The sequence below is a fragment of the Thalassophryne amazonica genome, chromosome 3 (genome assembly GCF_902500255.1).
Source record: "Thalassophryne amazonica chromosome 3, fThaAma1.1, whole genome shotgun sequence".
Classification (NCBI taxonomy): Eukaryota; Metazoa; Chordata; class Actinopteri; order Batrachoidiformes; family Batrachoididae; genus Thalassophryne; species Thalassophryne amazonica.
In genome coordinates this window covers 74739716-74753615 of record NC_047105.1, presented here as the reverse complement: position 1 = coordinate 74753615, position 13900 = coordinate 74739716, and the positions used below count along the sequence as shown (strand labels likewise).

Genomic DNA, 13900 nt, shown 5'->3' with positions numbered 1-13900 from the left:
AAAAAGACCATCCAGATTGTTACCAGCGCAAAGTTCAAAAGCCAGCATCTGTGATGGTATGGGGGTGTGTTAGGGCCCATGGCATGGGCAACTTACACATCTGTGATGGCACCATCAATGCTGAAAGGTACATCCAGATTTTGGAGCAACACATGCTGTCATCCAAGCAACGTGTTTTTCAGGGACGTCCCTGCTTATTTCAGCAAGACATTAAGCCACATTCTTCACATGTTACAACAGTGTGGCTTTGTAGTAAAAGAGTGCGGGTACTAGACTGGCCTGCCTGAAGTCCAGACCTGTCACCCATTGAAGATGTGTGGCACATTATGAAGCGCAAAATACTACAACGGAGACCCCGGACTGCTGAACAACTGAAGTCGTACATCAAGCAAAAATGGGAAAGAATTCCACCTACAAAGCTTCAACAATTAGTGTCCTCAGTTCCCAAATGCTTATTGAGTGTTGTTAGAAGGAAAGGTGATGTAACACAGTGGTAAACATACCACTGTCCCAGCTTTTTTGAAATGTGTTGCAGGCATCCATTTCAAAATGAGCAAATATTTGCACAAAAACAACAAAGTTTCTGTGAACTCAGTTGTCCAGGTGGTTTCCATAGTAGAGAAGCTTGAATCTTCGATTGGACTGGGTTGCTTGATGCAAGGACGTTTTGCTTTTAATTGCAGAAGCTTCCTCAGCTAAAATTCTTGCTCTGGTAATCTGACTTCTGACAAAAACAACAAAGTTTATCAGTTTAAACATTAAATATCTTGTCTTTGAGCTGTATTCAATTGAATATAGGTTGAAGAGGATTTGCAAATCATCGTATTCTGTTTTTATTTACATTTTGTACAACGTCCCAACTTCATTGGAAATGGGGTTGTAGTTCGAAGAATTCACAGTGTGGTGAAGTTGGGACTTTTGAAGGTTGGAGCAGAGATAGAAAAGCACAGAGGGAGAGGAGAGAGGAGGAGGAGGAGGAGGAGGAGATGCGACCGCCCTTGCCGCAGTCCCAAGCTGGAATCCCAGCTGAACAAGATGTACTGTGTTTGGACAGACATGGACTAACAACTGCTCACTGTGACATGCGTGTGTCTGCTTGCTGTCATCACGTGGACATAAATAAAAACATAGATCGCTTGGTGACAGGCTGCCCCCAGTTTGAGACGGACCGTCATATCAGAACACGATTGTCAGCTGCCCTGACAATCTGACTGTCAAACCACCCATGTGAGCTCAGGCTGTCGGGCAGAACACATGCGCGGCCCGCTGGACACACTGGACCAGTAGATGTAGACATGAGAAGAGCGAACTGCTTCATCATTCATGTCATTTTGTGACTGTATGTCTGTGACCATGGGTCATCTACAGAGGAACAGGCACATCATACTTGTATTGTCTGCTTGATAAGAGGGATTCAATATAATGCTGTGTTTTTATATTGTGTGTGTGTGTGTGTTTTTTTTTTAAATACGTCCATGTCCTTCCTGATATGAGGGAGTTTCCTGCAGCTTTTACAGGACAGCAACTGTAGCTCAGTGGTAAACCTTCTGACTGGTAATCAGAGCTTTTGGCGCAGGTTCGATTCCCGTGGGTGGCATGTAATTTTTATTTTCACACTGTGAAAAGCTGCTGTGTTTCCACGTGCACAAAATCATCGCAGCATGTATTTTAAATTTTTTTTATTTATTCTTTCTTCACAGCAGCTGCTAACCACATCATGCAGCTGGTGGCACTGTGTTCCCGCGTGCACAAACCGTCGCACCGGCATCGTGCCCGTCGGCGCGATGTTTTGTGGTTCGCCCATACGAGCTGCCCCGATGGGTGTCGCCCTGAGTTATACATATTTGCACTATGTGTGAAAGGGCCCTGAAAAATGTCGCAGGAACAAAGAGACAACACAGAGAAAAGAAAAAAAAAAACTCTCCCCCAAAAAACTTCATTATTCTGAGTGAACATGAAAAGCAAATTTCACAGGAACACAGTGATGACAGAGAGGGAAAAGTGTTCTCAGTGTTTAAATATCTGAAGAGAGAGAGAGAGAGAGAGAAAACTTTATAACTGTCATTTTCTCAGTCCATTGTGTATTTCTGATTATTTAAGCAGTGGCCATTTATTCTCCTACGATGGAATTTATGGGCTGATAAGATGACAGCCAGCGTGAAATATGCTGAGTCAGTGGTTAGCAGAAGGACGACAATCGCTTCCATCAGCTGTTCTAAGTTCACTGTCGATGTCCCCTCCTCACTAATAACCCTCTTTTCCTTCTGTCCTCTCTCATCTTCCTGTCCCGGCAGGAGGAGGAGCCCTTCCTGCCACTGGTGGTGACTTTTTTAAAAGGAGATGGCTCCATAAAAACAGCAGCAACAAAGGGGAAGAGACTTTTTACTTTGATTCAACAAAAACATTGCATTAAAGCTGCACGACCTCTGAGATTTTTAAGATTGAAGTCATAAAAAATTTTTTCTTTGGCACCACTATAGTTTTGTTCCTTAGCATTTAAATAAGGGATTCATAATGTGATATTCCCAATATGCTCAAAATTTGTTGTTGTCTGGAAATAATTTAGAATTTCTCCCCTTCAGGGGAGAAACTCAAATGATTCAGGCGCCATGACCTACATTTGGTAGCAACGTCACATTACGTGGGGGCTTCCTCCGATCTCTGCAAGGATGCTGGGAAGCACATGGCAACAGCCCATCATAGTAATTAAGACTGCAACGTCAGCTGGCTGCTTGCTTGAACAAAATAAACCAAGATGTTGGAAAACGCTCTGAAACAGCTTATTTCTGTATAAGTCTGTTTCACATATATTTTGTAAAAGTTAGCGAGATATAAACACTTTCAAATTTAAAAATTCTGTTTTTGAAACCAGATGACACCTTGGAGGTGATATATGAAACATCTTATGAAAGTTAGCGTTTATGCCCCGGGAATGCACATCATGCAAGTGTGTCAGGGCAAAGTTAATCTCAAAATTTCATGCGTGCGTATGCGCACTTCCTCCTGTAGACTCTGTTAAAAGGAAAATAAAATTTTCCTAATGGATTTCCCCCAGGTAAATATGTTCTCTTCATTAAAACAAGCTGTAATTTTGCAACATGTTATAAAATAAACTGGGTTTCAGTAAAAACTAAATTTCGTCAGTTTTGTGAAATTTGAAAGGCCGTAGCTTTAACTCAGGACTTAGATATTTTTACACACAGTTCCCCCTTTGTCAGAACCCTTAAATGACTGGAAAAAACTACAACAGTAATTGTTAATACAAATAATCACTTTGACAGGCAGGATCCTTCATAGAAAACTTAGGAAAGCCACAGAGAAATATAGGCTCCTGTGGCTATGATTGGAGAAACTGCGCATAGTGTGATTTTTGTCTGTTGCATCACCAGTTTTACAGCTTCATGGTGGAGTGGAAGAAAGAAGGACTTTCTAAAAGAGATGTGAAATTTCAGCCACAGTCTGCCAGAAGGCACATGGGAGACTCAAGCCTAGATTTGATCTGTTTTCTTGTATGAAGCTGTGACTCCTGACTGTGACTAGCACTATTCCCAGTTTCTCAAGGCATATCCAAAGACACCTATAACTCCTTCAGGATTGTCATCAGTGTCTTGGTGGCTTCCCTCACTAGTCCCCTTCTTGCACAGTCACTGAGTTTTTTTAAAGAACTGCCTCCTCCAAATTCTACGGAATCTGGATATGAGCACCGGCACCAAGAGGCCTCATTGTCTACAGAACTTACTTCTACTCCTGACAGATTTACCATGCAGTACCACACTTTGTGTATTACTTAATGACTGGTGTAAATAAAGTCCAAGACATATTCAGTGACATGGAAATGTTCATGTGTCCATCCCCTGTCTGAAGAACACTGGCTGTAAAAGTGATGATTTCTATGAACAATAACTCTTGTTGTTGCATTGATGTTGTCTGTCTGATGACCTTTGGTCTGTGGACACCGGACAGGGGAGGACATCATGTTGGTCTGCAAGTATTTGGACAGTGGAAATTTTTGTAATTTTGCCTTTGTCAACCATCACAATAGTGCTGAAAAACAATCAAGATATGCTTGTACTGCAGAATTTCATCTCACATTAAAGGAATTCAGCAAAATGATCACATTAACCATTTAGGAATTCCAGCCATTTTTATCTTACAGAGTCCAGTCTCGGTGGACAATCTGGATACAGTATTGAGCTGGAAGACACGACAAAGTGCTTCACAAATCATTATATAAACACAGTGTAACACACTCTGTTGCAAAATTTTACTCAAGCAAATTTTAATGATCCAGTTTCTGTGGTACTTTGATTACAGTCACTGTATTTTTTATATGGAGGCGCATGAAATGGTAAATCGACTGCATTTATATAGCACTTTTCTCTCTGCATAAGAAGCTCAAAGTGCTTTACAATGATGTGTCACATTTACCCCGTTCACACAGACACACCGATGTTAGGGTGCTAAATTTCTAAAATGATTCCGAAATAATGGGATGCATGAGTACAGGCAGTTATTAGTGTAGCTCTATGATAGTAAATCATCACTTTCACAGCCAGATTGATTTAGACAAGTCAGGTGATGGTTACAGAAACATTTCCAAGTGACTGAATATGTCTGAACTTAATTTACAGTAATCATTAAGAAATACCAACAGTGTGGTACTGCATGGTCAATATGTTGACAATAAACACTTCTCAATAACTGATCATGGAAGAAGATGAGTGAGGGGTGAGGGAAGCCATCAAGACAGTTATAGAGATTCATGGAGGAGTGAAACAGACAAGGGTGTATGTGTGTGTGCATATACACACAGACAGATAGAAACACCTATGAACGCTCCACTGAAAGAGGAGTGGAAGTTAGAGAACTGAATTTAGAGGGGTTTTTTTCCCTGAAGAAGGCCAGAAACATCGACAATCAAATCCCAATTCCAACTTCACCCCTTTCTTCCTCACACAGTCCCAATCTGTGAACTGAGTCTTTGCAACCAGAACTGAATCATTACACACTATGTAACAGAAGTAACATTGTATATTAACTGAGGAACAAACATACACTGACAACACAACATCTAAGAACAACATGAGGAGAAAAGCTTTGGACGGCGGCAGCAGAGTGGACGGACTCGTCCTCGCTCACTTTAAAGAAACAAAGGAGGAAGGCAGAGAGGTGCTGAACCGCTTCACATAAAACACAGGAAAAGATGACCTCACCACACACACACACACACACAGAATGCTGAAACACAAGAAACTCACAATATGTTTTTGATTTTTTTTTGCCTCCAAAACGCTACACATTTTTGTGCACATCCGGTTTGTTTAATGACATCAAACCTGCGGAGGACAAACCTCGATACCTACAGGATCAGTGGGAAAAAAAACAACTATTTTTATGCAAGATGATTTATGGACACTTGTGGACATTTGTCTTTCAGGCTGACATCTGGCGAAGCTCCTTAGCGAGTTGAAACAGGCCCCGCTGTGGTGTTTGTCATCCTGACTGCTGATCCATCATCATTAGTGAGCACTGCTGACGGCTCGATACCTCTGGATTCAAATCACTACAGCGGGGGAACGTTTCGTATTGGCTCACACACCTGAAACCGTGTGTGAGGATTTCACTTGAAAACAAGAAGCCTGTTTAGTGACACATATGAATAGAATTCAGCAAGTCGGCTTCCATAGACAGACAGAGTGTGTGTTTGTTTTTCTGAGCCGCAGCATGAAGAAAAAGCCCACAGTGCTAATACTGAGTGAAACCAGAGTCTGGAAAAGGACAAAACCTAAAGCTCAGCTTAGTATTTCACCAGATAGTGTGCAATTAAAAAACACAAAAATCAGCTGTATGTGTCAGGGACAGCTCTCATGAGAGCTTATGAAAATCTGTCCTCTAGTGATACAGTGTGTGTGCTACGTGCACCATGTTGCTCCGTGCACACGATCAGTGCAGTGGACGGTCAAAGATATCTGAACTTTCTGAGCGGTGTTCCTCCATGGAGACCATCACATTAATGTCAACGCTCCAGACAGACAATAAGGGAGGATGCTCCTGGGTTTTTTTTTATTTATTTTAGTTTTACAGTGATAGTTTTATATCAGGGTCGTGGTTCTCTAGCCCTCTTCTCAAAAGAACAACTTCATATTTCTGAAAAATTAGTAATATTCTGGAAAATAACAAAAATAAGACAATTTTTCCCCCCTTATCCAGTGATTCCCAGAATGTGGGCTGTGGTCCCCTGGTGGGCCGCGAGCGGTCCTTAAAAAGAAACTTTTAAAAAAGGTCTTTGTTTTTCAATATTGTAACAAAGCTTAAAATATTACTAGGACTAGTAACAATAATAAATGGGATTTAAATTATGTGTTACACTCCATTATAGTTTTGTATGACATACTTTAACTTAACACATATACTGAAATACTTCATCTTAATTTTATGTACTGATCAAAATTTTAATGTTTTGGGTGGGCCCCTGGTGTTCTTAAGCCCGGGAATAGCTGTTCTAGTTTGTTTGCACACTGCTGGGAAAAAAACAAACAAAAATTGCTCATTTGAGCCTTGACTGGCTTGTGGAATCATGTGAATAGTCTTTCTTGTTTGTTTTTAAATTGTGGTCACATATATCAGCTTCATTTTAATTCTGTTTGTATTTTTTTAAAAACTCAGTTATTCACTATGTGGTCCCCAAGGGTGGCCTGCCCCGCAGTTTGAGAACCACTGTGGTAAAATGTACTGTTATTAAAATAAACCCAATTCAAGTATTGAGAGGCAAAAAAATATATGGAATCCTTTGACTTTTTTTTACAGTAGTTCTATTTGTTTCCATTCATTTTCACTCTCTTACATACGAGGTCTGTTAGAAAAGTATCGTACCTTTTTATTTTTTTCAAAAACTATATGGATTTGATTCATATGTTTTTACGTCAGCCAAGCTTGAACCTTCGTGCGCATGCGTGAGTTTTTCCACTCCTGTCGGTTGCGTCATTTGCCTGTGGGCAGGCTTTGAGTGAGCACTGCTCCACCCCTCTCGTCGTCGTTTCATTGCGAGAAAATGGCGGAATGATTTGGGCTTTTTTTCCATCAGAATTTTTTCAGAAACTGTTAGAGACAGGCAGTGGGAAACCATTCGAAAAAATTATCTGGCTTTCGGTGAAAATTTTACGGGCTTCACAGAGAATAAAGAGTGTTACTACTGCTTTAAGGACGGCCCACAATGGCGCCGCGCTCCGAGCCGCCATCGAGAGGCAGAAACCACCACATCATTTCTAAACGGATGGCTCGGTGGAGCTGGGACCGTCGTGTGCAATTTCTCTGGTTATCACAAGAGCTGGACATCAGCTATTTTCCGGCAGATTTCACTTTTAACAAGAGATTTTGTCATGGAAAGCCGCGCGGAGGCTTCGCGCGTCACGACTGATTTGCTGATGGAGCGAGACAAAGGAACACCTCCGTTTCGGAGTGTTAGAGGACAAGTTGGGACAAGCCCAGCTCTCCACAATTTCTCTTATACTCACTCCACTGGTAAGCACTGAAAGCCGAGATAGGCATGTCCCAACTTGTCCTCTAACCTCGTATAGTTTTTCAGGGTTTTTTCCAAAAGATTAATACATTTTTTTAGCGCTGTCTTCGATTCAAATACCTAATTAATTTTAAATTTCTGTAGGTCCACCTTTATTTTTATTACAATTTTTTGGTTTTTGCAGGGGCACTGCCCCCCTGGCTCCTCCCTAGAACTGCCACTGTATTTTAATCCTTGATGCAATCTCTTTCTGCTGAAGTGCACTGAAGCGTTGACAAAACCTGTTCATGAAACAGGGTGCACGAACATGTCAAGTAATTCATATCTCATCTTTTAACAATTCCCACACTCATCTAAAGCAACAGACAAATATGGATTGAAGTAACACTGAAATTAAATTAAATCTGTTAAAAACAAATACAAAATCTTGCACATTTTGGAAAATAAGACACTGACAACACATGCCTAGAAATGATGTGGCTATGTACCACAGGCTTTTAAGGTGGCAGTAATTAAACCATTACTTAAAAAGCCATCACTTGACCCAGCTATCTTAGCTAATTACAGGCCAATCTCCAACCTTCCTTTTCTCAAAAATTCTTGAAAGGGTAGTTGTAAAACAGCTAACTGATCATCTGCAGAGGAATGGTCTATTTGAAGAGTTTCAGTCAGGGTTTAGAATTCATCATAGTACAGAAACAGCATTAGTGAAGGTTACAAATGATCTTCTTATGGCCTCAGACAGTGGACTCATCTCTGTGCTTGTTCTGTTAGACCTCAGTGCTGCTTTTGATACTGTTGACCATAAAATTTTATTACAGAGATTAGAGCATGCCATAGGTATTAAAGGCACTGTGCTGCAGTGGTTTGAATCATATTTATCTAATAGATTACAATTTGTTCATGTAAATGGGGAATCTTCTTCACAGACTAAGGTTAATTATGGAGTTCCACAAGGTTCTGTGCTAGGACCAATTTTATTCACTTTATACATGCTTCCCTTACGCAGTATTATTAGACGGTATTGCTTAAATTTTCATTGTTACGCAGATGATACCCAGCTTTATCTATCCATGAAGCCAGAGGACACACACCAATTAGCTAAACTGCAGGATTGTCTTACAGACATAAAGACATGGATGACCTCTAATTTCCTGCTTTTAAACTCAGATAAAACTGAAGTTATTGTACTTGGCCCCACAAATCTTAGAAACATGGTGTCTAACCAGATCCTTACTCTGGATGGCATTACCCTGACCTCTAGTAATACTGTGAGAAATCTTGGAGTCATTTTTGATCAGGATATGTCATTCAAAGCGCATATTAAACAAATATGTAGGACTGCTTTTTTGCATTTACGCAATATCTCTAAAATTAGAAAGGTCTTGTCTCAGAGTGATGCTGAAAAACTAATTCATGCATTTATTTCCTCTAGGCTGGACTATTGTTATTCATTATTATCAGGTTGTCCTAAAAGTTCCCTGAAAAGCCTTCAGTTAATTCAAATGCTGCAGCTAGAGTACTAACGGGGACTAGAAGGAGAGAGCATATCTCACCCATATTGGCCTCTCTTCATTGGCTTCCTGTTAATTCTAGAATAGAATTTAAAATTCTTCTTCTTACTTATAAGGTTTTGAATAATCAGGTCCCATCTTATCTTAGGGACCTCTTAGTACCATATCACCCCAATAGAGCGCTTCGCTCTCAGACTGCAGGCTTACTTGTAGTTCCTAGGGTTTGTAAGAGTAGAATGGGAGGCAGAGCCTTCAGCTTTCAGGCTCCTGTCCTGTGGAACCAGCTCCCAATTCAGATCAGGGAGACAGACACCCTCTCTACTTTTAAGATTAGGCTTAAAACTTTCCTTTTTGCTAAAGCTTATAGTTAGGGCTGGATCAGGTGACCCTGAACCATCCCTTAGTTATGCTGCTATAGACTTAGACTGCTGGGGGGTTCCCATGATGCACTGAGTGTTTCTTTCTCTTTTTGCTCTGTATGCACCACTCTGCATTTAATCATTAGTGATTGATCTCTGCTCCCCTCCACAGCATGTCTTTTTCTTGGTTCTCTCCCTCAGCCCCAACCAGTCCCAGCAGAAGACTGCCCCTCCCTGAGCCTGGTTCTGCTGGAGGTTTCTTCCTGTTAAAAGGGAGTTTTTCCTTCCCACTGTCGCCAAGTGCTTGCTCACAGGGGGTCGTTTTGACCGTTGGGGTTTTTACGTAATTATTGCATGGCCTTGCCTTACAATATAAAGCGCCTTGGGGCAACTGTTTTTTGTGATTTGGCGCTATATAAATAAAATTGATTGATTGATTGATAATTACATTTTAGAATTTGAATTCAATTAGAATTTACTTTTTAAAGCAACTTTTTTTTCTTTTTTCCACAAATATCTCAAAATTTATTGACAAAAATCCAAAAATCACATGTTGTGTGACTTTGGGGCTCCTTCAATGTGTCAGTGCCATGAGTGTGTGTGTGTGTTTGGATGCCAGATACATTGGCAGGTCAGGTCCCTTATTGTTTAAAAGAGCTGTCAGTCATGTGAAGTCATTCGCAAAGAAAACAAACACGACGGTGACTAAATATGCACTCACACTCACACACACACACACACACACACACACACACACACACACACACACACACACACACACACACACACACACACACACACACACAAAGCGTGCTCAGCACATAAACAAACAAACTGTAGGGTGAGAACGGGTACACAGAACCGAAAGGAATCCGGCTCTTCCTGTGGAGAGACTCTGTGATAACAAAACCACCACCATTCAGATAACAAACACACACACACACACACACACACACACACACACACACACACACACACACACACACACACACACACACACACACACACACACGGCTGCAATTTTCCAGTCTGATGGAGAGGACGAGGTGTCAGAGCGAGTACTCACACTGAATGCTGCCAGTCCCGGGCCAAGCGAAGGGGTCCAGACCTGAGAAATAAGTGTCGGCCTTGGCCAGCATGCAGGACCCTTGTGCGGCTACATCAAAGAGGGGCCGCGGGGCCAAAGCCTCCATACAGTCAAACATGCTGGAATCACAGCAACACAAACACAGCTTAACTCTGACAAAACAGTGATCACTTTAGTCCCCTTTGGACTTAAAGTGACTCAGAGCCCTTCTTGGTCTGGGTGTTCACTGTCTCAGTTTGCCTGCAACCATCTGTAGTGTCTCGTGCAGACTCTGTCCCCTGGATGGACTGACGCCTTTCCTCCCGTCCCTGTCAGGCTGATTTCTCCCCTCGTCCCTCCTCAGCTCGCTGCCTGTCTCCTCTTTTGTCTTGACGGCTGTAACTGATCTGACCGGCCCTCTCCCCGGCTGTCTGGGCCTCTCACACTCCAACACACAGCCAAAGATCTGCATGCTCACAAAAAGGAGGAGGGGCCGAGGAGTGACATAAAGCGAGGAGGGCCAGGTACCTGCTCTCCGATTGGGTGTGCAACAAACTTTCTCCACCGCCCTTATTTTTCCTTCAAGGTTTCCAACTCTTCATATTTCATATTGTGCAAACAAACACAAACACTCCCCGTCTCCCAAACCTCCCTCGACCCTTTCTTTTATCCTTTTCTCCCCCGCATTAACTTTCTTTTTGTTCTTTCACAGCAGGGAATAACACCCTTCTGCAGTTGACAAAGCCGCATCCACACAGCGTGTTCAAGGCGGGAATGTTGTGCTGTTATTCCGCCTCATCCTACTGTATGTACAAACATGGAATTGTGGCATTGGGGGCGGAGGTTTATTCCAGGGTTAAGATGGCAGCTGAAGTAATAAAAAGACCAAATCCATGGAGAGACAGGGCAGGAGACGGGTTGATAACATCACGTTTTATGATCTGCTACCGGGAGATTTAGAAGAAACAGCAGCCAGCCTGCAGGAAGTAAGAGGCTAGTGTCAAAATGTGTGTTAATTCAGGTGTCAGCAAAGGAACATCCTATCCTCAAACAGGGCAAAGAGAGATGAAAAGGAAGAAGTGTCTGTTGACAGTATGCGCACTCTTCGTGCATTTACGACACAGATGTTACATGCTCACACACTAGACGACTCTACACCTGTTCCCAGAATGCCGGACACCTATTTAAAATCAGGCACTGGAACAACATTACGTCACCTTCAGTGAACAAGCAAAAGCAGCATAATGACGGGTTTTCATCAAGGCAGTCCAGCCTGATGAGCTGAAGAAGAAATGAAAGGCATCAGAGGGCTGATGCATCGTCTGCACACTCTGCACAATGAGATATAAGTTTATATTATGGATTATATAACGCCTGAATAGATCCTGGTCATTTGATTGGTGGTTTGTATGTCACATGATGGTGATCATTCGTACCATTTGCCATTGTGTTCTATTTACTGTGCAATTTTGGTTCTATATGTTTTGTGCTATTGCATGCTGCTGTGCGCTTGCACTAGCGGCGAAAGCGCTAAGCTTAAAAACAAACAGTGACCCGGCACAGTACCCAGACTCGCTGGGTAATGGACGGGAAGGCTGGATCCACCGAGGGGGGGAGCGAGTCAGAGGCGGGCGGGGGGCTGAGAAAGCAGCGTTTGCTGCAGGCTGGGTTGGCCACTGAGGCACAGCAGGCTCTGTCAGATGACACCTGGACCACAGGGCATCTCGGTCTTGCTACCGAGCTGTGGTGGACACCGTAAGACCAGGAAGGGCGTAAGTCTGTTTTTGTCTTGTTTATAAATCAATAAAATATCAATCAATCAATCAATCAATCAATCAATTTTTTTATATAGCGCCAAATCACAACAAACAGTTGCCCCAAGGCGCTTTATATTGTAAGGCAAGGCCATACAATAATTATGTAAAACCCCAACGGTCAAAACGACCCCCTGTGAGCAAGCACTTGGCTACAGTGGGAAGGAAAAACTCCCTTTTAACAGGAAGAAACCTCCAGCAGAACCAGGCTCAGGGAGGGGCAGTCTTCTGCTGGGACTGGTTGGGGCTGAGGGAGAGAACCAGGAAAAAGACATGCTGTGGAGGGGAGCAGAGATCGATCACTAATGATTAAATGCAGAGTGGTGCATACAGAGCAAAAAGAGAAAGAAACAGTGCATCATGGGAACCCAGCAGTCTACGTCTATAGCAGCATAACTAAGGGATGGTTCAGGGTCACCTGATCCAGCCCTAACTATAAGCTTTAGCAAAAAGGAAAGTTTTAAGCCTAATCTTAAAAGTAGAGAGGGTGTCTGTCTCCCTGATCTGAATTGGGAGCTGGTTCCACAGGAGAGGAGCCTGAAAGCTGAAGGCTCTGCCTCCCATTCTACTCTTACAAACCCTAGGAACTACAAGTAAGCCTACAGTCTGAGAGCGAAGCGCTCTATTGGGGTGATATGGTACTACGAGGTCCCTAAGATAAGATGGGACCTGATTATTCAAAACCTTATAAGTAAGAAGAAGAATTTTAAATTCTATTCTAGAAATAGCAGGAAGCCAATGAAGAGAGGCCAATATGGGTGAGATATGCTCTCTCCTTCTAGTCCCCGTCAGTACTCTAGCTGCAGCATTTTGAATTAACTGAAGGCTTTTTAGGGAACTTTTAGGACAACCTGATAATAATGAATTACAATAGTCCAGCCTAGAGGAAATAAATGCATGAATTAGTTTTTCAGCATCACTCTGAGACAAGACCTTTCTGATTTTAGAGATATTGCGTAAATGCAAAAAAGCAGTCCTACATATTTGTTTAATATGCGCTTTGAATGACATATCCTGATCAAAAATGACTCCAAGATTTCTCATAGTATTACTAGAGGTCAGGGTAATGCCATCCACAGTAAGGATCTGGTTAGACACCATGTTTCTAAGATTTGTGGGGCCAAGTACAATAACTTCAGTTTTATCTGAGTTTAAAAGCAGGAAATTAGAGGTCATCCATGTCTTTATGTCTGTAAGACAATCCTGCAGTTTAGCTAATTGGTGTGTGTCCTCTGGCTTCATGGATAGATAAAGCTGGGTATCATCTGCGTAACAATGAAAATTTAAGCAATACCGTCTAATAATACTGCCTAAGGGAAGCATGTATAAAGTGAATAAAATTGGTCCTAGCACAGAACCTTGTGGAACTCCATAATTAACTTTAGTCTGTGAAGAAGATTCCCCATTTACATGAACAAATTGTAATCTATTAGACAAATATGATTCAAACCACCGCAGCGCAGTGCCTTTAATACCTATGGCATGCTCTAATCTCTGTAATAAAATTTTATGGTCAACAGTATCAAAAGCAGCACTGAGGTCTAACAGAACAAGCACAGAGATGAGTCCACTGTCCGAGGCCATAAGAAGATCATTTGTAACCTTCACTAATGCTGTTTCTGTACTAT

At 42.1% G+C, this 13900-nt stretch overlaps 1 protein-coding gene across 2 annotated transcripts in view; it reads right to left on the bottom strand.

Moving 5' to 3' along the window:
• LOC117507054 (retinoic acid receptor gamma-A-like) overlaps nt 1-13900 on the bottom strand; it is a 108924-nt gene that overhangs the window by 23300 nt on the left and 71724 nt on the right. The window contains exon 1 of one of the 2 annotated variants that reach the window (XM_034166753.1): nt 10459-10923. The exons of the other annotated variant lie outside the window; for it this stretch is intronic. Coding sequence (XP_034022644.1) covers nt 10459-10597 — 139 coding nt within the window. The 5' untranslated portion in view covers nt 10598-10923. Of the gene's footprint in view, nt 1-10458; nt 10924-13900 lie in introns of those variants that run through there. 2 annotated transcript variants of the gene reach the window in all.